The 25,900-nt window shown below is 39.9% G+C and overlaps 1 protein-coding gene across 1 annotated transcript; it reads left to right on the top strand.

The window, feature by feature from the left end:
- The first annotated feature begins 951 nt into the window (after window positions 1-951).
- LOC139730737 (NADPH:adrenodoxin oxidoreductase, mitochondrial-like) lies at window positions 952-25,169 on the top strand. The gene is made up of 8 exons (XM_071641601.1): window positions 952-1,014; window positions 13,145-13,315; window positions 17,200-17,295; window positions 18,221-18,343; window positions 22,494-22,607; window positions 23,456-23,557; window positions 24,515-24,687; window positions 25,163-25,169. The coding sequence occupies exons 2-8, from the start codon at window positions 13,151-13,153 to the stop codon at window positions 25,167-25,169; spliced, it is 780 nt and encodes a 259-aa protein (XP_071497702.1). The 5' UTR covers window positions 952-1,014; window positions 13,145-13,150.
- Window positions 25,170-25,900: the final 731 nt, after the last annotated feature.

The raw sequence follows: 25,900 nt of genomic DNA, 5'->3' as shown, positions 1-25,900 counted from the left end.
GAAGAAGAAGAAGAAGAAGAAGAAAAGAAGAAGAAATAGAAGAAGGAGGAGGAGAAAAAAAGAGAAAGGAAGGTTTCTCAGAGTTTGAAATGATTCAGACGGCCACCTTGGAGCAGCATGCTGCAGGTGAAGCAGGGATACCAGTGAGTGTACATGATTTTGACCCGATTTTGGCCTGATGTGTGGTGTGGTTCTACTCAAATTATGTTGGTTACGGGTCCATAGTCACACCTTTCCACCGTGTCGTAGACCCAAGTGAATGACCAGCACACTGTCGACACAATGAAGTCTTGATAAAAATGTCCATTTAGTGTGCGAGAATCCGATATTTTGGGAGACAGGATCAACAAGAGAGACTAAGGGCAACAGTAAATTAATTACTTCTGTGATCTCGAGTCCTGTAGCCCATGTGTTGCTTCCCTGTTTATACATTGTGTCACTCGTATACGTCAACTGTGTCATTTCCATGTGAATGTGCGTTATGTAACTGTTATTGTCACATTTTTTGGCTGAATAAAATCATGCATATAATTATGTAATAATAATAACTGCTTTTAATAGTATCGAGCAACAGCACGCATGATTCCAGTAGAGTTTGCCTATGTTTGTATCATTTAATCCCACGTCTCAGCTGTGATACGGCACTGCACCTCCTAGCGCCTGCTTTGGGGAAAAAAAAAACAAAAAAACATTCGGGGACTTCCCAGGGTCTGAAATAAATTAGGCAGGAAGCTCGATCCCCGATCCGAGCGAGAAGGGAGGTGATCCGAGGCAGTATGTTGTTACGTAGTCTGGTTTTCGTCAATATCCTGAATAGCGAAATTGTATGGGCAGAGGGTCTGGAAGCCAGACTAGTTGTTGCGCTGCAGGAAGCAAAAGCAGGGTTACGCAATAGCAATGCATTTTGTGCGTGTAGTGATATATGATCAGCAGCACAGTGGCATGCAGTGGCCAGTGCATACTTGCGCAGTGACCGTCGAGTCTTATGATTATCCTGTCACTGATTACAATAAGGTGAGACTGATCTTCCATTGCCAGCGCTTTGATGTTATATTGTGTTGTGCATATACTACGGAATTTGTACATCTTTCTTCCGAATGCTGTTGAAGCTGTAGAATCCAGCTTAGCCCCCTCTGCCCTGTGGCACTGGTGCACTGGTGTGGAGCGCCAGCTGCTATCTCTGATGAGTGTCAGTCCCATGTATTTAGGTCTATGTCTGTGTTTATCGAAGGTACACGTTACTTAAATTTATAGATCTCCTACACTGACTCACTGTGTGTAGATCTAGATCTAGATCTATATCTTTGTCACGTTTTATATTTATAATTTAATAATCTACTTTTTCTGACATCTGACCGGTGAAGAAATCACAAGGGCCGTACAGTGCCCAATTAACCAATTGCCATCACATATAAAATTCTACCGTAGTTGGCATATTTTACATACTTTTGGATACTACTCTATACTTGATACTTACTTGGATACTTGGTTGATTAGCCCTCTATTCCTGTGGGAAGGGCTCTCAGTCTATTCTTGAAGGATGCCACAGTGGGTGCAGACACAACGTGCTCTGGGAGGGAGTTCCACGGCTTGACCACTCTATTTCAGTAGAAGTGGCCAGCAACCACGCAAGTCGGGTTTTGTAGCGTCTATGATACAACTTGTAAGAGTGACCTCTTAGTGTTTTAGGTGGGGTAGAGAAGAAAATATCTGGCTTGGTTTTGTAATGGCCATTTAGAAGCTTAATGTAGGTATCTATCAGATCGGTCTTGATTCTTCTCCCCTGAGGAGGTTCCAGTCTGATATTTTGTCGTTACATAAACGTAAGCATCTTGTCTGCACCTTCTCCAGTGCTTCAATGTCTTTCTTTGTAAAAGGACTCTAAACTGTGGATGCATATTCCAATGCTGGTCTCACTATAGATTGGTAGAATGTGGTGACTTTAACTCCACTGAATCCTGTAAAACAGCGTCGAAACATGGCAATCTTCTGATTTGCTTTTGTGACTATCTGTTGGATATGATTTACTGGAGTGAGAATGTTGTTTACAGTAACACCCAGATCTTTTTGGCTAGACACTTCTTGTAGGTAGAAGTCTAGATGCCATTAAGGGAGTACTGATAATCCAAAGCTGCATGTATGCGTAAAACAACACATTTCTCGGCATTGAAGTCAAGCAACCAGCGTTTGGACCACGCTGCCAGTTCATTGAGGTCATTTTGAAGAGAGTCGCAATCTGATTTAGTGAGAATCTTCCTATAAACTTGAGTGTCGTCAGCAAACATCTTGGCAGTGGATGAGACGGTGTCTGGAATGTCATTGACGTAAAACAAGAACAGCAAAGGGCCTATTATAGACCCTTGCGGAACTCCGCTTGTCACATTCTTCCAAGTTGAAACACCATTTCTAAGGACAACTCTCTGTCTTCGCCGACTTAGAAAGGATTCTATCCAGGCTAAAACATGACCACGTACTCCGAGATGCTTTTAAAGCTTGTAGAGAAGTGACTTGTGGGGGACAGTGTCAAATGCTTTCTGAAAATCTAAATAAATAATGTCGACTCCTACTTTGTCATCATATGCTTGAGTCCAGTCAAAAAGGCACTCCAAAAGCTGGAAGACACACAAACACCTACTGAAAGCCGTGTTGGTGATATGTTGGGCAAGTCCACGATAACACGCGCGTTACGTATGGGACATTCAGAGACTTTTATGACCTGAAAAATAGTGTTAATGGCTTTTGATCATATTAAACTTTATCATGGTGATTGATATCTAGGAGAAGTATAATCATGCAAAAAATGGAGAAAAATGACCTTCACAATTATATTCTAGAAGAGAAAATATGTGCCGTTACGTATGGGACCAGAAAAATTTTGTTTTTTTTGAACATTTTTTTCAACCTCAAAACTCTCTGAAAGTATTTCATTCTACAACTTGTAACTCACTGTGATGAAAGTCACAACACTCAAGATTATCACAGGTAAGTTTCGTGTCATTAGGTAAAAAGCTCTAATTACAGGTTCTAATTAAAGACAGACATGACGTGTTACGTATGGGACAGTTACATATGGGACAGTTTGTCCCCCATTCATTTAGTGTGTGAAGAACCGTGTTTATGGGTATTTTGCATAATTATTGAAGTAAAATCAGTTGAAACTACTCAAATACTGATCCAGATTGTCAAGGAAACAATATTCCCCAAATATTCACCATCCTAATCATATTCAATCATATTTTTATATTTTTACGACCAACCTGAGTATGCATGCTCTTTGTCCCCCATGCGTTTAGTGTGTGGAGAGACATGTTTATGGGTATTTTGCAAAATAATTTTGTAAAATACCCATAAACAAATTTTTGCATAATTATTGAAATGGAATCAGTTAAAACTACTCAAATACTGATCCAGATAGACAAGGGAACAATATTCCCCAAATATTTACCATCATAATCATATTTAATCATATTCTATATTTTTATGACCAACCTGAGTATGTATGCCCTATTTTTATCAGGATAGTTACTACTGAAAAATTGAATAGTTTAAAGTGTTTACTTCCATTGATGAAGGGCAGTTTGCCATTTTGTTTCAATAAAAAACAACTTGACACAAGAAATATTAATTTTTATAAATAAGCAATACCTGCTGCGTGAAACCCCAGTGATCGAGTAGATATATGATGTCTGTCTAGCAGTCAGGTCATTGATTCGAGTCACACCTCAGTATGTATACCCATGAATTTTGTCATGGCTATTATTGAAACCTGAATAAGGACAATTTGTGTATCACTTGCAATTTAAAAAAAATCATTTTACTTTATATTTTTTTTAAATATTTATATCACAACCATTTCAAATTGGATCTCAATCACTAAACTTTGAATTCCTCTAGTCTTAGGATTGTATGCTCTTTAGTAATTCATATTATTGGTTTCCAATCATCTCATTAAATGTTGAAAACTGAATCCCCATTTCTACAAAAAACTATATCATCCCTTTAATGCTGATTTTTCATTGTGTATTTTGCCATTTTCCCCTCCCCCTTTCTGAAAATTGTTCAGTCAAGTACATGTATTGTTTAAAGTGTCTATAACTCAAAAAGTACCTATAATGTTGGGATGCTTTCTTCAGGATGATTGACCATTTGTGTACTGAGAGACCTTCCCAGCTAGCTACATGCATTCACATGCATTATGTATGAGGATGTCCCATACGTAACGCATTTGTCCCATACGTAACATTATTTCAATGCCTAATAAAAAATATTCCTTTTACTGTTTTTTCTTTTTTCTATGGTATTTAATTTCTCTAAACAATAAATTAGAACTTTCCAAAAGGGCATTAATATAACCTTAGCAATTTCAGAATAAACCTAAAAAAATGACCTCAATTTGTTACGTATGGGACGTCTCATGATAGGACACGAGCTAATATGCATAATCATTTGCATAATCCCTAAATTTTCATACCAAGGTAAACTATTTGATGAACTTCTTATGTCCACATAATAATCAAATATCATTTGCTTTCCTTTGAATTAATATGAATTTTTATAAATGTCCCATACGTAACGCTGTGTTTCACATTTATGCAAATGAAGCCCTTGAAATTTGCATAAATTTACGTAATATAATTTTTTCGTCCATGGAAATCAAAACGTTAACTCATAAGCTTCAAAATGATACCAAACATGTCAATATTGAGCAAAGATGAAATTTTGCCTTCTGAGGGGACCTTATCTTGGACTTGCCCTGTTATCAAATTGTTAACCACTGCATGCTCCATTAACTGATCGTACATGATTCTCTCGAGCACCTTGACGACTTGGCTGGTTAAAGACACTGGACGGTAATTGTTCGGGTTTACACGAGAACCTTTCTTGAAAAGAGGGGTAATATTAGCATCTTTCCAATCCTGTGGAACTTGACCGGACTGCAATGACTGGGTAAACAGCATACACAGGGGTTTATCAAAATCCATAACATTGCGTAAAACGTTCACATGAATACAGTCAGGACCACAAGCCTTGTTGCTGTGAAGCTTGGAAAGTTTCTCTCTTACAATGTCAATTGTAATGTCAATATCATACATAATGTGTTCTGACTCTGGATGCAACTCTGAGCATGGAATATTTGTTGGCTGCTCCACTGATTCAGGTGTAAGAACGCTAACAAAAAAGTCATTTAAAATTTCAGCTTTGGCTTGATCCTCAGTTATTTTGTTTCCGTCATGCTCTAAAACTTCTACTGTGGCGGACGATCTAGTAAAATGTCTAGCATAATTGAAAAACTTCTTGGGTTCATCTTTAATCTGGTCGATCAGTCTATCCTCATAATCCAGTTTGGCTTTTTTTACGACTTCTTCAGTGTGGATTTTGGCCTGAGAATACTGTTCCTGATGAACCTTCAGACCTGATTTCCTTGCTTTCACCGTCGCTTTTCTTTTTTGCTTCTTGGCTTTCCGTACAGATTTGAATTGAGTCCATGGTGGCTTATGACGTTTTCCACATTTAACTGTTTTGGCTGGGATGAACTTGTCTACCAACTGGTTGTATTTCTCTTTAAAAGTATCCCATTTCTCATCCAGATTCTTGTTAGCAAAAGTTTTCTCCCAATCCGTAGATCGCACTTCAGCCGCAAGGCCTTCATAGTCTCCTTGTGAGTATAAATAGATCTTACGTTCAGACAAAGCGATTCTTGGGGTGGGAATCCGTAACTCAATTAACACACTGTTGTGATCGCTTGCACCTAGTTTATCTCCAACTGTCACAGCATGTACGATATCAGGGTTTCCTGTAAATGCTAAGTCTAAAATATTTGCTCCTCTGGTAGGCTCCTTGACCAGTTGAAACAGCATATTTTCTTCAATGCATGTGAGGAATTTGGTAGACAGAGAAGTGTGTGCTTCATGGGAGTCCCAATCAATATCCCTGAAGTTGAAATCTCCAACTAGAACTACATTGTCAGTGTCAATACATGATATAGAGTTGCAAATAACCTCCAAGTTGTGTTCTCCTCCCCGTTCAGGTCTGTAAACTACACTGACCAAAATTTCTGTTGTGGGGTTAGGGTGGACCATACACTATACCAGCTCGGCTCTGGCATCTCCGTTAGGGTGGAGAGAAGGATTCAGGTTCCTTCTAATCAGGAGGAGAGCTCCTCCTCTGGCTAGCTCAGAATATGTTCCTTCGGCATAGAAATCAAAATCACGATCTTGTCGAAAACAAACATAATCCTCTGGGGTAAATTCACAACTGCTTACAGAGCTATCCAGCCATGTTTCAGTTATAGCACAGATATCAATGTCGTTTTCATATAGATAATCTTTCAACTCAACATACTTGTTTTTAATGCTAAAGGCATTCATATGTACAATCTTCAGAGGGTTAAATTCTTTCCCTCTTTTTATATAAGTAGTGCGTGTGCTTGGTGAAGAGGATTGCTTTTCCTGAGAACATGTACTTTCATGCTTTCCTGATGAACAACAAAACTTAGTGCTCGAGTGCTGTGCTGAAATTCCAATAAAACTTGAAGATTCTATTCCTGTTCCCTCCCTAGACTTGAAGGAGGAAACGGACTTTGCTGTCGAGTCTGTAAAAAAAGTTTGTTTCCTTTTATTTTCCAGTTTGGGTCAGACTCTCTTTTCTTTCTAAGTTCCTTTCTGAGTTTGAGGTCTTCCTCCCTCTGCAAGATGGTCAGATCTGGACAAATGAAAACTTTGCCTCGATCGAAACTGACTTTATCTGAGTCGACATTTCTCACATGTGGTCCATTCCTGAGAATGCGCTTTTTGTCCTCTTCCTTAAGCAGCACTACCTTAATTGGTCTTGGTTTTCCATCGCTCTTCTTTTTACCAAGCCTGTGGACTGATTTAGGAGTGGCATCAATGCCTTTGCTGTTAAACAGTTGAATACATGCCATCTCATCTTGTGATCTCATTTTGCTGCTGTATTCATTTGGTCTAACATCTACGTGACTCTCGCTATGGAGTGGAGGAAAGCTAGATGGCAAGTCTTCCGGTAACCCTTTAATGATGACATTTTTCTTGCGTTTCTCTATCTCCACAGACTCTTTGTGCACCAACTCAATTCTATCGGAAAGCTTTGCGATATCAGCATTTGCCCCTTCAACTAGTTTTTAGCTCACCTGAGCCAAAGGCTCAAGTGAGCTATTGCGATCGCCCTTCGTCCGGCGTCCGTCGTCCGTCGTCCGTCGTCCGTCGTCCGTCGTCCGTCGTGCGTCGTGCGTAAACTTTTTACATTTTCATCTTCTTCTTGAAAACCCCATGACCGATTTTCATCAAACTTGGCAGGTAGCATCCATAGGGGGTTAGGAACTCAATTTGTTAAAATGGGCACCATGCCCCACCCAGGGGGCCCCCAGGGGGGCCCAAACCCCCCAAAATTAAGGAATCTGTAAAAATCTTCTTCTCTAGAACCAGAAGTGATAGAGCGAAGTTAATACTATGAGTTAGTACATTGATGACTGTAGTTTCAAGTTTGTTCATGGCAGAATCAGGGGTGCCCCCCATGGGACCCAGGGGAGGGGGGTGGGGAAGGGTTCTAATGGGGCCTAAATTGTACATTTTCATCTTCTTCTTGAGAACTCCATGACCCATTTTCACCAAACTTGGCAGGTAGCATCCCTAGGGGGTTAGGAACTCCATTTATTAAAATGGGCACCATGACCCACCCAGGGGGCCCCCAGGGGGCCCAAACCCCCCAAAATTAAGGAATCCGCAAAAACCTTCTTCTCTAGAACCAGAAGTGATAGAGCTAGGTTAATACTATGAGTTAGCACATTGATGACTGTAGTTTCAAGTTTGTTCATGGCAGAATCAGGGGTGCCCCCCTTGGGACCCGGGGGGGGGGGGGGGGGGGGGGGGGGGGGGGGGGGTGAGGAGGGGTCCTAATGGGGCCTAAATTGTACATTTTTATCTTCTTCTTGAGAACCCCATGACCCATTTTCACCAAACTTGGCAGGTAGCATTCCTAGGGGGTTAGGATCTCAATTTGTTAAAATGGGCACCATGCCCCGCCCAAGGGGCCCCCAGGGGGCCCAAACCCCCCAAATGAAGGAATCTTTAAAAATCTTCTCTAGAATCAGAAGTTATAGAGCTGAGATAATACTATGAGTGAGTACATTAATGACTGTAGTTTCAAGTTTGTTCATAGGAGATCCAGGGGTGCCCCTCTTGGGGGTAGGGGGAGGGGGGTGGTTGGAAGGGTCCAAATGGGGGCCTGAATTGTACATTTTCATCTTCTTCCTGAAAACCTCATGATGGATTTTTGTCAAACTTGGCAGGTAGCATCCCTAGGTGGTCAGGATCTCAATTTATCAAACTGGGCACCATGCCCCACCCAGAGGGCCCCAGGGGGCCCCAATTCCCCCAAATTAAGGAATCTTGAAAAAATTGGGCCCTTATTGTACATTTTCATCTTCCACTTGAGAATGCCTCGTCAAATTTTGGTAGAGCTGTGAATAATTTAGATTAGTGACTGCGTGAAAGGTGAACTTGCGATACTCAGGTGAGCGCTAGACCCGCGGGTCTCTTGTTTTAGTAGCGATCACATCAGCAGCCAGATTATCCGTAACTGCTTTGTCAGCTTTCTTATCGACAGTAGCCTGCATTTCATCAAGTTTATCATTTAGACCTTTGAGGTAGGCTGCGCATCTTTCCTCAATTTCCCAGTCAGCCCTGATAACTGTCATGGCCTGTTTGTCACACGAAGAACAGTACCAATGCACATCTTGTCTAGTTTTTAGCATCTCGTATACTGAGGTGCCCATACCTAAGCATTTAATGCAAGTAGCACCTTCACATCTCTCACACTGCATGAGTTGATCATCTTCACTGCAAAATTCCAAGTTACAAGATTTGCAACACCATACCTCTAGAACTGGATCAGTATCTTTGTCTGTATCACCTTGTGAATCAGTCTCTTGCTGCTGTAATTGTGATCCTTCCACTCCGGGTGCACCATATCCAGTCTTGGTTTTCCTTGGTCTCCCTCTCCGCTTTTTATTTGCAGTGTTTTGGGATGAAGGAAGCCTGGTTGCTCTTCCCGAACTTGCTGTACCTGGCAAAATTCCCGCGCCTTGGCCGCCATCTTGAATGACGTCGCTCTCTTCCATACTGCACTGTATGCGTGCAAGCACGGTCGATAGAAGCTGCGTACACTGCACGCAGCTAGTACTGGTTCTTTGTGTCTGTGTGTGCCGCTACCTCCGATGACTTGGCTTGCCTGGCATGTACGCGGCATGCACCCGTACCCGCTGGCTCCGTGCGTAGCGTAAGCGTACAACGCATGGACGAGTCACGAGGCATGACATCCGCGAATCTCCAAATTTACCAAGCAGTAAAAAAACGTTTTAGTGATCGAAAATACCAAACCAGAATAACTACTCTTCCCCTATAATCAGAAAACAAAGTAGGGAAGTAAAAAAAACTCCCCCAAATCGGCATTTCAAAGTAAGAATTTAGATTCAAAAACTCAAAATCTCGGAGCCCACCGGAGGCACGTCCGCACAGCTCAGTTGCCGAAATAAAACTACATTACATAGGGCTGATAGGCCCATAGCGTCTTATAGAGTCTAGGTGGTCTACATTGCAATTTGGCAATGGCTAATGACTGTAGTAATGCACCTTGAAACTCCCTCATGCGGAGAGATGATAAAATCGGAATGTCAGGCCCAACTACTGTACCGGTACTACTAGTCTACTCTACAACTACTGCTGTAGGAGTCTATGTTTGTTTGTGTGTGTGTCGTGTGTACGTTTGTATTTGTGCTGTGCGGTTCATTGAGAACATGGCCATATGCCATGGGCATGAAAATTGCTGCTCAGGGTTGTATTCGTCCTTTTTTGTCTTCCATGCTTTCTCCAAGTTAGATTTGAAAGAGTTGAGTGATGTGCTGTTTACCACATAATCCGGGAGATTATTCCATTCACAGTCAGTGATAATGCGTAAGAAGTCTGCAGAGACTCCAACTCTCCCGTTTTCGACGGGAGATCTCTCGCCGAAAACCCATTTTTGCGAAATCTCCCGTTCTCCCGTTTGAGATTTAATTTCTCCCGCCCTGGCTCAATGTCACCCGTTGGAAAGGATTTCTTACTTATTGCTATCGCATGTTGCAAAAATAAGCCTTAGATAGCACCAGAGAGCATCTATAACCCTAGGAACTTCGCGCTTCGCACACATAAACTTGGGTCTCCCGTTTGCTAGGGGTTTCAGGCGGGAGAATCTCCAGATCAAAAGGTGCTTGGGGTTGGAGTCTCTGAGTCTGGCCAAATGGTGATATCGCGCGGTCCCCTCTTGTTCTGCGTGTGCGTCTCCACTATGTGCAAAGTCTATGGAGGTTGAAAGCAGTCCCCAGCTATGACAAAATGAATGGCGGTGAATGGAGTGGTGGACTATTTCATGATAATGCCAGAAGTCTTGACTGCTGGTAAACAAAAAATGAGTGAAAGCTTTTTTTTTTTGACACTTTGTGCAAGGAGATTTCATTGTGTTATTCCCATAAAAAAAAAAACACACACACACACACAATAATAGTAAATGAATGCAAATAGCAATACATCCTTGAATAAATCTCGTGACTTATTTCTTTCTCTTTCTCTGATTATGGTAATGTTAATGTCCTGCCACTGAAGTGGCAGTAATAGGCAATGCATGCATGTGCAGCTCAGCAGTAGTACCAGTGCCATTACCAGTACCACTGCACTGTGCATTATCAGTGTTCAAACAGGCATGAGTAATCGTGGGCCAACTTTATGGATTGAAATGGTCTCAACGTAGATTTCTGAATTACTGTCCAAAATTATGATACCCAGTAACATTTTAGAAAATTCGTAAAAAATGAATTGTCATTAATTATTGTAATATTACGTTAAACATGTTGTGACAGGAAGGAATTGGCATTGTGGGATCGTTATCGCTGATCGGTAAAATTTGGTTGCATTGATAGCAGTGTTTAACTTTTCAACTGAAGGAAATGAGGTGGTATCACACAATATGCTGTACCCTTCTCAGCCAGGTATGTTGGGATGTTAGGTTACGGTTTGCCAAATTATATATTTGCACGATGGGAATAAATATATGGCAATAAAGATGCAGAAAATTCCAAAAATTGCAATGATTCAGCAGGTCAATGAGGTTGTGTAGTTTCTGAGATGTGTTGGAATATGTTTGTTCAGTCTCTTGGTCCTGGTTTGGTTGGAAACCTTCCTTGCACTTTGACAATTTGCTGACCAGTATTTTAAATGTAGGTCCCTATTTAATATGAAATACATTGTACAGTCAAACCTGTCTATGTTATAGCAATCACCCAAGGGGGACGAAAAAAAGTGCCATTATAGACAGGTGGCTGTTATGGACACAGTTGTTGATATGGCTTTTTTGTTTGGGGAATTTTATTGTAAGTGGCTGTACATGACAGGTGGCTACTAAGGCAGGTTTGACTGTAGTTGTATCCCCATGTGTATGTACTGGAGGATACTTTTGATTAAGCACTGTTACACCACTCCCGCCACCACATCACTTTTGTGTTAACAACACTTGTTATGTTTTTAACAAACTTTATTCAAATTTAGTATGGAGATGTACGAATATCATTAATTCTAGCCACCTACACATGTACCTGGTACAGTATGTCCCCCCAAAAAAAATTACAACGGGCCCTCCGCAATGATATCTTTAAAAATAGTGAATCAATCTAAATACAAATTCAGGGTATCAAACTATAACTCAATGCCCACATCTTACAGAAAACCCCATTCGATTTGCTTCAGTGGTCAAAGAGAAATGAGGAATTTTGTAGAGGATGTCGGGAATCTCTTCTGTCCAAATTCTGTCTGTTATTCACACACAAGAACATTGAATTGCTAAAATTGGAAGAATCAGACTCATGACATGCTTTACAACAATCCACATTTCTCTGTGACTGCTTAACCAAATTAAATAGGGTTTTCTGCAAAATAGAGCTAAAATGTTGTATTTTAAGACCCTGAAGTAGCATTTAACAGAATTAATCATATTGGGTGTTATCAATGCGAAAATCTGATTGTAATTTTTTTGGGACATGCTGCAGTAAGTCGCCCCAAAAATTACAATTAGATTTTTGAATTGATAACACCCAATATGATCGACCTGTCTAAGTGCTACTTCAGGGTCTTAAAACATAACATCTTAGCTCTATTTTGCAGAAAACCCCATTCAATTTGGTTAAGCAGTCACAGAGAAATGTGGATTGTTGTGAAGCATGTCATGAGTCTGATTCTTCCAATTTTAGCAATTCAATGCTCTTGTGTGTGAATAATAGACAGAATTTGGACGGAAGAGATTCCCGACATCCTCTACAAAATTCCTCATTTCTCTTTGACCACTGAAGCAAATTGAATGGACTTTTCTGTAAGATGTGGGCAATGAGTTATAGTTTCATACCGTGAATTTGTGTTTAGATTGATTCACTATTTATAAAGATATCATTGCGGAGGGCCCCGTTATAATTTTTTGGGGGACATACGGTACAGGCTGTACATGTGTACATCACTGTTTTGCTCTCCCCTATTTTAGTTCTTTGCTACTCTGGCCTATATAGTACATGGTTATGAACTACATTGAAATATTGAAGAAGTTATCTTAGTAAGAGGAGTTGATAATTTAAGATGAGTTACAAAACTTCTTACCAAAATGGTTATTCACCCTTTCATGATTGTGTACTGGAGGAGTGACTCTTCTTTTATATCAAAGAATTACTGGTAGTCTCAAATCTTAATTTACAAAGAAGAGAGAATGTCCATGATTTTATCCCCAGCAAGTGGTCATCCTTTGACAGCTGCTGGGTGTTATTACTCATTTCAAATTTGTTGCCTTTTTGCTAGCTGTCAACCCAGTGGTATCCATTTGGCAAATTCACAACTCTCTCTCTCTCTCTCTCTCTCTCAGCTCTGGGTCTCCCCCCCCCCCCCCCCCCCCCAAAACACACACACACACACATGTCACCTTGTGTGAGTCTCACTTTTTTTGTTGCACTTTTGACTACACCATGACATATATATATGGTTTGGAGACAGAACTTGATATGATAGAGGTGAACTAGTCACCAACCATTAATGTATTATATGTACTTTTGCACACACAGACGAAGATGTTGAGGATAACAGGGCGACTCTTCTCTGGTAAATTCATATGCCGAGCTTGCCTTCAGAAGCAACATGTGCAAACGCTCCTTTCCACAGATTCCAGCACACCCAGAATGTGCATCATTGGCAGTGGACCAGCAGGGTTCTACACAGCTCAGGCTTTACTCAAGGTTTGTCAATGATCTCAATGTGATTTAAGGTACAACTAGTCCATACGTCTGGTTCATTAAGGAATATCCACACTATGCCTTGCTGAGAATTTTATTTACAGTTGAACCTCTCGTATCCGGACAAGTCGGGACCGGGGCTCATCCGGATAAGGGATTTGGCCGGATATGGGAGACTCGATGCTTTATACATGTACATGTACCGTAAAGTTCCGTGTATAAGACGCACTATTTTTTCGTCGGAAAACGTTGAAAATCGGGGGTGCGTCGTATACACGGGTACAGTCGAATCACGGAAAAAAATCTGTCATGTACACCCAATTTTATAAGGCCAACTTGGGGCCATGTATGCCCATCGACGTTTGGAAGGTAAGCAATCACTAAAACTTACGGATAAATGAGCGATCTTTCAATCTGGACATACACAAAAGCTGCAAATGTATTACGAGATAAACTTACATTGGCCTTGTGCAGTAACGATGTATCAATCTGGCCATAGACAACGCTGTAACAGCACTACTGTATGCTACCGATGTCAGTCTACCAAGCTACCAACAGCCAACCTAGTAGCTGGAATACGCGATGTACAGGTATCATTACTAAATTACCGATACCGTAAAACTTATCAATGTACTAGTATCAATATGGCCATAGACAAAAGCTGTAAAATACGGAGTAGGATCGACACTATGTCACCGTAAATATGAACGATGCGTGAAGCATGCATGCATATCCATGTCGTTCGTTTGCTCTTCATTTCATGAGGCCAGCTAGGATAGCATAGCTACACTGTAGCTAGCTAGCTAGCAAGTCTTTGGCAAAGGCAGCAGCTGCAGAGAGGCTCCTGCAATGGACTCGCATGCACACAGCGATCGGATCGAAGCGCGCTTGCCCGTTGTGCGCTGTGTGTGCAAGTCCAATACTCTCTGTGTGCGTGTGCTGAAATTATAGCGAGCTGCCTTTTGCAAAAGGCTAGCACTGTGCATACAAGCATGGTACAAGAGACACACATGTTACTGGTAACAGTGCATGAGTGTAATTACCGTACGCACCGTACGTCTTGCCGTATGATCCCTCTGCTACACTTGTTGATGTTTTTCTTATTTTTCGTAATGAACCTTCCAGTCTGACATGGGTCAATATGCGAGACACCCTCTGCTATGTATGACAGCAAAGATCGTACTGTACACTCATGAGTATGATATGCATGACACATGTACCACGATTGAAAGGCGAAACAATAGCAAGTGAGTAGTACCGAGACAAGTCTCGCATTTTGCGTCTTCCATATTTTGCCGATGTCCGATGAATACCGTTAAAAGAAAATATAAAAGGAAACGAAAAATAGAGCAAATACATGCTGCATTCTAGGGAAATTTTGAGCTGAAATAATATGTATGACACTCGCAATATTTGCGTGGAAATTTTCGTGTTTTTTTTTTTTTTTTTTAATTTTAGGTCCGAAAGTAGGGGTGCATCTTATACACGGGTGCGTCTTATACACGGAACTTTACGGTACATACATACACATGTACTGATGTAGCCCATTGCAGTATAGTCAGGTATCCTATTACCGAACGGTATCCTAATTACCGAACGCGTACTTTGTCAATGGAGCGCGTGCAACATCTCGAATACGCATTCATTGCACTACGCGCTGTTATCTCACAGGGGAAGCCAGTGCCGAAAATTGCTAAACTGCAGCAAAAAACAAAACAAAATGTAATTTACCTCAAATTTACGTAACAATTGCTAGAATTTCGATGTTCGTTGTCCTGCGTTAATAAACATTGACCGAAAATACAATGTACAATTTTCCCCATACAGAGGGCGCATGTTCGGTAATAAAATACGATTTGCGTCGGTAAATAGAAACAACTTTTGTGGAAGGGTTATTTGAAACACGGATTTTTTCTAGAAGTTCGCTTATTTTTCAAGTATTTTCGTTACAGCTATTATCAGCATTTCAATTATCTATAAGGATATTTTTGGCTGAATTATTGCATAATGTTGCCCGTTTGGAGCAATAAAACAAAAATCGTTCGGTAATAGGATACACCTCCATACCACATGTAGTAATGTGTATACTGCAACCTTTTTTTTTCATTGTTACACTCAGTAACAGACCCCAAAATAGAGGTTCGTGTTTGCAAGAATGAAATCATTTTCTTTTATAAATTCTTGGGATGATTTACCTAAATAATTATTAAGAAATGTATCAAGTAGATCTTGAAAATAAACAGTACGAGTCGACGAAACTATGCTTCAAAATTCGATCATCACGGCTCGGCAAAGTTGACTGTAGGTCGCCATTGTTAGATGGTCTCCCTCTCTCTCTTTGTGTGTGTACTGTGTGTGAACAATTTTTGAGTGTTCAATATCATTCGTTGCTCAGCCAATGACTCGAAACAATGCATGTCTATCTAGTCATATCGACGGCTGTGTATGGACCTATATGTGGCAATGCGATATGAGAGGACTCGAGCGCATAATCTGTCCATGTTCTTGCGATGATTTGGGGGTGTTTGGGGATGTTAAAATGTCTGAAGGTAAGCAATTTGGAAGGAAATATGTAATTCATGTGTGTTTGTGTAGGAGTTCTCGAGGAGTTGGGAATCCCCCTTTCCTCCTGTAATTATTTTTAAAAAATCACGGCGAGATTGCGTCCGTATAATAGAGAGATCTGGATAAAGGGAGGCCGGATAAGAGAGGTTCAACTGTATCTATTTATTGATTCACTTTTTTGTTGTCATTGTCATTTATCAGTACAGCTAGTAGTAGTACATGTACATGGAGCTGTAGTAGTAGTAGCAGCAGCAGTAGTAATTGTAATATTGAAGTACATATGAAACTATGAAGCCCCATCATTTATACACTGATAGAAAACTATTTAGTCTGCAGATTGAGCATGAAATGCAATAGGACTTGGCATTTTCAACATTGTTGCAACCCTTCATTAGAAGTTTGAAGAACTCCTTTTCTATAACTACCATTATTAACATTGAGTCCTTTCTGTAAGCCATACAAGCAGGGATGCCAAGTTCAAAAAAAATTTATGAGTGAGATTTTCATGACTCAACGTCTTGGCGCGCGCACATGCGCGCGAACGAGGGTGTGGGAGGAGTTAGTAGGGAGCTTTTTCAAATTTTAGCTCTTAATGGTGCGATCAGGTGCATACTTAAGTGACTATTTTTTACTTATTTTGAAAGACAAAAGGGAAATATACATTCAATTGCAACTATCACTTTAATCCTTTGAGCTATGCTCATTATTAATAGGCCCAAGTTGTAGACTTCACCCAATGCGTGAGAAAAATGGGTGCCATGCGTGAGTTCGTGAGACGACCCTAAATGCTTGAGTCTCACGCAGAATGCGTGAGACTTGGTAGCTCTGATACAAGCTGCATACTCAAGGTCCATATTATTTAATTAAAGAATATGTTTTGTTTAGATGAGTGTCTTTTGGTAAATCAGGCCGGTTTGACAAAAGTGCAATACAAGTATCCTTGCTTGCTATCTGTTGTAAGCCAGTGTAAGATGTTGGTGTTGCTTAACTGTAAGAATTATTCTTTTTTTTTTTTTACTCTTTGATTAAGAGTGCATTGAACGAAACAGTTCTAGTAATGCAGGATTTATATATTTTTGTTCTGCTTTGCTTTTCAGAAGCATACACTCTCCAGTCACAAAGTCCATAAAATGTTAATCAAAGAATATTAAGGAGCCAAAGAGTCTTTCTCCTAGTGTGATAGATAATTGAACATCACAAGTCAATAAAATATTTGTCAAGGTGTGCAACAAATCACCTTCATTGGTGGGATACCAAACTGGAATGTGTTTCTACCATCGTGTTCTGTTTTGTTTTCCCCCTCCTCTTTGTACATTCAACAGGGCGATAAGTCATTACACATTGACATCTTTGATCGTCTTCCAGTCCCATTTGGCCTTGTTAGGTATGGGGTGGCACCAGATCATCCGGAAGTAAAGGTGAGAAATTGTTCACTTAATTACGATAGACAAAAAAAAAAAAAGGGGGGGGGGGGAGGTGGACACAAATCCTGTCAAGCTTTTTAAGATGTCGGCCTAATATGTAGTAAAACAAATACACCATACCTGAGGGGCTCTAATTTAGTGACAGAAATTGCGTTACATGAGTCTGTGTTTTCTTTGAGGCTATGCTCCTCAGAAAATAGTGCTATTCCTACCACCTCTGAATCCATAATTTCAACTAGAGCCTCTCGAGGATGGTATATTTGTTTTGTACATACTCTGCTGACATCTCGGCAAAGCGTAATAATAATAATAATAATAATAATAATAATAATAATAATAATAATAATAATAATAATAATAATAATAATAATACAGGGTACTTATAATGCACCAATTCCACATAACTAATGTGCTCAAGGCGTAGTAGAAAAAGTGAGTATTACGCAAACGTGTACATGAAAATGAATGCCACAATGATGACGATGGAAACAAAAAATCATAACATACAATTCTACTGGACAACGGTTACGTACAAATGAGTCTTGAGGGCAACTTTAAAGGAGTCAACATTCGAAATGTAACGGATAGCTTGAGGCAACTGATTCCACAGGTAAGGTCCAACATGTGCAAATGACCGATCCCCCCCATGATTTCTTCGTTTTTGGAACAACAAGCAATCCCCTAACAGGAGTAATGTCATCCCTTTTGGTCTTGTTAGCTAGTCATCTCTTCTTTGTTTTCTTGGCTAATCATGTTTCATCTCATAATTATTTTGCGCACTGTTGGTACTCTAAATTCCTCCTTTTTACTTGTAATTTTATGATTAGATATAAATACAGTAGCTGTTGTCTCTAGTATTATCAATAAATGGACAGATCAAAATTGTACTTCATTATCATAAAACTTGTACATTTTCCAGAATGTCATCAATCAATTTACTGCTCTGGCAGAAGGAGGACGCTGTTCCTTCATTGGTGGGGTGAGCATTGGATCAGATGTACAGGTCAAGGAACTTCTTGATGCATACAGTGCAGTAGTCCTTGTGAGTATAGCCTGCAAGTTAATATGATGCTTTATTTGTAAGAGCATTACAGCAATGCAACACATCTCATTTGTGGGAAGGTAAGAATAATTCAAAGCACAGGCCACGTATAGTCTCCTGCTCTGCAGGAGCTCCTGATAGGGCCTACGCTTAACAATACTGAACAATTAAAGGACAAGTTCACTTTCATAAACATAAGGATTGAAAAAATGCAACAATATTAGTAAAACACATCAGTGAAAGTTTGAGGAAAATTGGACAATCGATGCAAAAGTTATGAATTTTTAAAAATTTTTGTGTTGGAACCGCTGGATGAGGAGACTACTACAGCTTGTGAGTCATATGCGTACAACAGTATAAAGAAAATATAAAAGAAAATTCAACATATTTTCACTTTTTTCGCATAATAAAAGAGCAATTGACTTGCCTCTTTCTAAAGGCAGGGAGAATAATATTACCCATAACATTTATCGGTAACGAGTCAGGGGAATGTGTACTTTTTTCAAAAGATGGAATTTTGTGAAATTCTCTTTATATTTTCATTATATTGTTGTACGCATGTGACATCTTAGTTATTCATACACTGCAGTAGTCTTCTCATCCAGCGGGTACTGCACAAAAACTTCAAAAATTCATAACTTTTGAACGGATTGTCTGATTTTCCTGAAACTGTCAATGATGTGTTCTACTAATATTGCTACATTCTCTCAAGCCTTATGTTTATGAAGGTGAACTTGTCCTTTAAATGAAAAGATGTGTTACTTTTGAGTCTTGATTGTAAATAAGTCTAAAGTTGGGAATTTCTTGATTTCTAATGGTAGTTTATTTTACAGCTTGGGAGCTGCACAAGCAAATGCGTGGTGTCCTAAATGTTATTTTTGTTTTACATGTTGGGATTTGTAAAAGAAAGGTATTTTCATGTATATGTGCAAAATGAACCAATGCACATTACACAGGTGCTATTTAGACACATAGCCTCAACATCATGTATTTCATCATTTTTTGCCCAGTTTCTATTTGCGCATCCCCATGTCTTTAGCATTTGTATATCATCTATCTTTTATAAATAGGGATGGCAAAAAGTAATCACCATCACAAAGGCATATCCTCCTTTATAGAAAGTAGCTGGGGATTATGCCATGAGACACAAGTCAATTGTCTCCCTATCTGCATGGCAGTTCCAGTTTGGCACATGCTTCAAATATTTTTGAGTGGTGGTATCAATTGTGGGTTCAAACGAAATATAACATTTGTGACTCCATTCTCTTGAACCTCCTATATACAAAGCATATATCATGGGAAAGCATGGAGAATGTTAACTTCCAAATAGCAGGTATTAGATGTTCACTTTATCTTAGTTTTTCATGGTATCAAGTCATATTTTCACTTAGATAAAAGTGTATCTCTTATGAACACAGCCACTCAGTGTCACTCTTCAAATTTCATATCAATATCAAGTATTGTATCAACTTAGCTGAGTAATTCTTATATATCGTACAAAAAGTACAATATAATAACAATAATGAAAATAAGGTCTTATTTACCCAGGGTAACCTCTTCAGTGTTGCCACTGCTCTACCAGAGAGCCCTGCTATTATTAATAACCTAGCATTGCCAGGTACCCATTTATACACCTGGGTCGAGAGAGACATTGTGGTTAAAAACATCTTGTCCAAGGACGTAAGCACTGGGCGGGATTTGAACTCGGCTCCTCCGATCGAGAGTCTTAAATCCACTATGCCACAGCGCCCCAATGTTCAGGTGAGAGTGTGTTGTTGAGATGCAGCACACTCTAAGGGTGATTACCATGGTGTTGTGCTAATTAACCCATTCCTTCTGCAATTCTCCAAGAACCTTCAATGCCCCCCAAACAAGATTCATTTTGCCCATCGACAAAGGATGGGCAGATTGGTAATCCATCTGTGTGAAAGCAGTAGTGGTCAACTGCATGTGCCAACAAACAATGCAAAATATCAATTTGATGTGAGGATGTGAGATATGAATAGAGTGTGTGCTGAGCGAGCAAATTCTTTTGTTATAAAATACACTATAAGGGCACCCAAATGGGGTCAGTGAAAATCAAAATCTAGTGAGCTCAGCATCAATTGCTAGTGTATGTGTGTATGTATTCATAATGAGTTTTGTTGCAAAATAAGCACACTACTACTGTATGTTGGAAAATTTTAATTACGCAAAAATACATGCAATTCTGAGGCAGAAATGGAACAGCTTTTGGAGCAGAAACTCTAATATTTCACTAAAAGTTATCTTTGTACTCGGTAAAATGTGAATAAACATGAATTTAGGCCTTGAATGCAGACACACTTGTGTACATTTTGGGAATCTGGTATACCCAGTTCCTGTCTATATTAAGTTAACACTACGGGAACCTAGAATACTAGGTTCCCAGAAGGAATGGGTTACAAAGGGTCTGGAGACGAAAACTTTTTTCTCTTTATCATGTGACACACATCAAGTGAAGGTACCTATTTCCAAATTTATCATTTAATATGGAAAATGACTATCTGGAGCCTTACAGATACAGCTGTAAAGACAGGAAATAGGGTAAACAGGCAGCTTAACAAATGTTATGGCACAAAGATGTATGACTGCTCTACTTCATGCATTCACCTTGAAAACAATATCCTTTTGGTAAAGAAGAAAGAAAAAAGAATGCACTTGCTTGCCATATAGGTAATGAGAGAGGAATATACCCTTAATACAAACAGAAAGTCTCTTTACAACCTGATTGTTCTAGAGTTTAGGGACAGTCCATGTTGTTCCTCTTGTATGCCAAACATGAGCCTTATTGTAGCTCTCTCATTTGAAAACTATTGGCAGTTTGTTTCTAATTCAGACTCACCTTGAAATCAAATGATGAATGATTATGACTAATTTTGGTGAAATCAAAGATTGTATAACATCATTATTTGCATTCGAGCTGTGAGTTATTTCAGTTTCTTAAGCTGTTGAAGACCAGTCCCAAGTATACTCGAATGGGTAGGTGTCTACGGGAAATGTGTATCATAGCAAAATCAGTTTGTCCTCAACAGGTCAATTAGATGTTACACAGAGGAGAGAATCTATAAAATGCATCGGTAGACCTTATGGTATCAGTCAAACAGATGTAGGTTATGAATGATACTTTGTATCATGTAATACTTTGATGCATAATGTATAGGCCAAAGTGGAGAGACTTCTAACCTAACCACACCACTGGCATAAATTGCACATTATATGCAGTGTACGGTTTGATTATCACATTTAGTGTGCATTCAATTCTGTATTGGTTGAATCTAGCAGACCATTTCAAACTTTTTCAACGATTTACAGACTGTGGCCGTAGTTCTTGGTAGAGTGATATTATACAAATGATGCACAGGATAGAGTGCGTTAGTTCGCCTCGTGCATGTTTCACAATTGTAAATACCCTCAAGTGCACTATACGCCTCCACTAACGCCACGAAATAATCCTGTGCATCATTTGTTTTATAAAATGGGTCGAAAATTCGAAAACTAACAGCATTTTTCAGCATTTTTCACGTACCTTTGTGGGTCAAGACGTCCGAAGATGTTCGTCCCAAACATTTACGCACGTCGCACTCGGAAATCCCGCACATATAAGTATGATGGGGGGTTGGGTTTCCGGACACTTAAGTTCCCGCATGAAAACTTACTTATTTTACATAGAATATGCACCCTTTACCTTAAAGACTTGATATAGACTCCTCATATAGGCCTACTAGACAACATACTCTGAAAACGGCGTAAGAATTAACCTGCTAAATCGTTGGATTTGCCCTTCAAAGTGACTCCATGTATGCGTCTGGTCCCACAACGCTTGGTCTACTGTACACTGTACGTGTAGTAGTATGATACCTACGCCACACATGTTATGCACAAGGGAAGAAAGGCCGGCCGGCCGGCAGTCCGAACTAGAAGTTGTTTACAGGATTGACAGCGCGTATGCATGCAATTCAAAGGAGCCGCCGCGCGCACAGACGATCGGCAATAGGATTTAACACGCAGTGCAATGGGACTGAGTAACCAAAGCACACGTGACTCATTTCAGCGCTTCCTATTGGCTACATTCTTGAACCCATTTTATAATAATCATTAAGCACACCCTCTCTTTCCTTCATCCTGGCAGAGCTATGGTGCAGCAAGTGACAAGTTGCTTAACATACCTGGAGAGGATCTTCCAGGACTCTACTCAGCAAGGAAATTTGTTGGCTGGTATAATGGCTTGCCAGAAGACGTTGAGGTATGTGTGAGGCACAAATGCAAGTTGTCTTCAATATTCTCAAACAAATGTGAACAATGATGTACTTGTACAGACCAGTACTCCACTATAGCCCCATTCCACAGAGATTTTCTCTCATCGGTCACTCATCGGAAGAAAGGTTTATCGCTTCCGGACACCCACTGAAGTGTATTAGATCGCCGCCCGATAAATCCGACTTGTATTGGTCGACTATCAGGTCAGTGTCAGACATGTCCTGCAGTGATCCGATGAGGCACGATCGTCCGATGAGGATCACGCGTGACATGTCTGACACTCACTTGATAGTGGACCAACCAAGTCAGATTCATCAGACTGCAATCCGATACACTTCAGTGGGTGGCCGGAAACAATAAACTTTGCTTCCGACGAGTGACTGGTCAGAAAATATCTCTGCCGAATGACTTGCAGGCCTGAAGACAAATGAAGGTGAATAGTCTCCATTTATATTTCAGTTCAAGAGTTTTCAGCACTAATTCAATGCTACGTATGTGTGCTTCACAAGCTGGAAAGTGGAGATATATTGTTGGAACTCAACTGAGGCATATGTCTTGCAATATAAAGCATCGATTTAAATTACAAGAAAGTGCAAACATAACATCCCCCTATTTAGTGATTAATATCTTAACACATCAATTGAAGCAGAGACCATGATGTGGAGCGTGTGTGAGTGCATTAACTGATACAAAATTTGTATCCTACATGTTAAACATATTTCTTAGTGCCTTTTTAAATATCTAAAAGAGATTAAATAGTACACAAATGTCCACCTTTTGTCACCCTTTTTCTATTTTTCTCTCATACTTTTCATGTCTCTTTTGTGTCTACAGCTAAACCCTATGTTAGATACTGATACAGCTGTTGTCATCGGGCATGGAAATGTGGCACTTGATGTCGCAAGAATACTTTTAACTCCAGCAGATGTCTTATCAGTAAGTATGGATACAGTAGCAGATTTCTAGAATGACACAAATAGATACAAAATCAAATTAGCAGTAGACAAATAAAATAATGTGTGAATACTCAATTGCCAATAACTACCCAAGTATCCACAAAACATAGGCTACATGATGAAATCTTTGAAGGTTTCTGTGGCGGTAGAATGTTGAGTGGTAGAAGGCTTAATGGGGTGCACCACATATTCTTTCTTGGGTATGAAGTGGCCCTGAAAAGGGCCTACTCACTCCATGGTGTGATTTAGGGACTTGAGTGACATTATTTTGCAAACAAATCAGTTTGTCTTTGTTTTAATTTTTCCTCAAAGCTTCACTTCAACTGTGTAAATTACATGTACATGTAACATACGCAAACAGCATGCATGTAACATGTAAGAACAAACCCATCATTATTCTCTTCATTTTAATATCAATTGACAATTACAATAATTTTCCATCAACAAATCTTTATCATGCTATTATAGAGTATGCAGTGTGATAATATTGACAAGAAATGGTTGTGTAAATTAGTGTGGACTTATCACATCAATTGGATAGTACATTGTATCATCTTAGTACCTGTCGACAGAAAAGCAGAATAAACACATTTTTCAAATAGCTGTCTTCACAATCATCAAAATGAAGTGGGAAAAAGGGAATTCCTTTTCTCTTATTATTCGCAGATATGAAGGAACCTACATGCTCACATGATTATTTCCTGTTTACAGACTTAGAGCTCAAAATACCTGTGCAAGCAGTTATACATTGTATTTAGGGAAAATAATTACATTGTCCATGAACATGGGTGTTTTGTCAAATACTCACATCACCAATAGCATTCTTAACTTTGACAACTTTGTCAAAAAATCCTCTACTCAGAGTGAGGACATTAGGATGCATGAATTCATTTAGAACCACATTAACATCAATTGTCCCAACATGTCTCCTGTCCAGAAAACAGACATAACGTCAAATGCTGTCAGGGCTCTTAAACAAAGCAAGGTGAGGCGTGTCCATGTGGTTGGGAGGCGTGGTCCACTCAATATCCACTTCAGCATTAAAGAGCTGCGGGAGATGCTCAAGCTCCCTGACTGCCGCCCCATCCTACATCCTGCAGACTTTGAAGGGTATGATGCAATGATTCCAGGCAAGTATATAGCAGATGCCATCACACAGATATTCGTGTGGATTCTTAGAGTTATAAACATTTTACTTTGTTGTACGTGTAGATGTCAGTTCGCAGCAGTGTAATCAACGGCAAGTTCACAGTATGAGTTTTCTGAACCCTTAGCAGGCCCATTTACACAGCCACCAATAGTTGTGATAATTTGGGTCGTGATTTGAGTTGCGATGCAAAGACTGTTTTAGTACCCCCACCCACACATAGAGTGGGTGATTTCAAGTTTGGTGCTAGTGTATCTCAGCACTAGCACTGGTGATAAAACCGAGCTTGAAATCAGCCGGTGTTAGGAGATTGGCCTTAAAATTATAACATATTTCTGGTTGCTGGTGCTGGACTTTGTGATGAATGTCATCGGCTGAACTGAGCTCCACCTTCTGCGTTGGCGATTTATGTGCTTTTTCTCTGTTGGCTAACACTAGCCCGTAGGGATTATCATCTGTTTCATTTGTACACTTATCACTCCAGACACAGCTACATAAATCTGAGCCTGGGAGCAAAGTTAAGATAGTTGGGTTTTGGAAAAGGGATGAAATTTGTTGCATTTAAATCTGTCTTCCTCATTATGTGTCTACAACATAAAGCAGTCATGGCTATATCTTTTAATATTTGACTGTAATCACGCGTAGTCACTTTTTTGTCGCGCAATTCTCGCAGACTTTGTAGTGGTGTGATTCCAATACCTAGTGTTGAGGATCGATAATTGTGATTGGTATCTTTGCCTTTATCTGACCGTCGGTGTTTGAGCTCAATTTAAGGCAGTTGTTTGGGAGATAACACTAGCACTAGCACTGAACTTGAAAACACCCAGTGTGTATGGAGGTGTATAGTAATCACTCTGAGGTCGGCTGGCCGGGCGGTCGGGTGGGTGGGTTGTTGGTCAGAGTGTTGCAAAATCTTGTGGATCGAACTTCTCCCTCATTTTTTGAGCAATTGACCTAACATTTTGCAAGTGTGACCACTGTCATAGGTAGATGTTCAAGACACCTTTTTCAACAGTATCAAGTGATGTGTTGCCACAGTATTGGCGAATTTTCATAGAAATCATATAGAATGTTGTAGATTTAACTACTCCCTCAGTTTTAAAGCAATTAAGTTGATATTTGGCGCATGTAATCATTGCAATATGTAGTTATGCAAGACACCTTTTTTTGTGAGTG

The sequence above is a fragment of the Diadema antillarum genome, unplaced genomic scaffold (assembly GCF_040938485.1).
Source record: "Diadema antillarum isolate AM-2024a unplaced genomic scaffold, OU_Dant_1.0 seq00000331_RagTag, whole genome shotgun sequence".
Classification (NCBI taxonomy): domain Eukaryota; kingdom Metazoa; phylum Echinodermata; class Echinoidea; order Diadematoida; family Diadematidae; genus Diadema; species Diadema antillarum.
The sequence above is the reverse complement of the archived record's forward strand: the minus strand, read 5'-3'. Positions and strand labels throughout refer to the sequence as shown.

Bases quoted from the DNA above. Each gene is read 5' to 3' on its own strand.
- LOC139730737 (XM_071641601.1), top strand. From the start codon at position 13,151: ATGTTGAGGATAACAGGGCGACTCTTCTCTGGTAAATTCATATGCCGA. The intron at 17,296-18,220 runs GTGAGAAATTGT...TACATTTTCCAG, and splicing joins CAGATCATCCGGAAGTAAAG to AATGTCATCAATCAATTTAC. The intron at 22,608-23,455 runs GTATGTGTGAGG...TTGTGTCTACAG, and splicing joins GCTTGCCAGAAGACGTTGAG to CTAAACCCTATGTTAGATAC.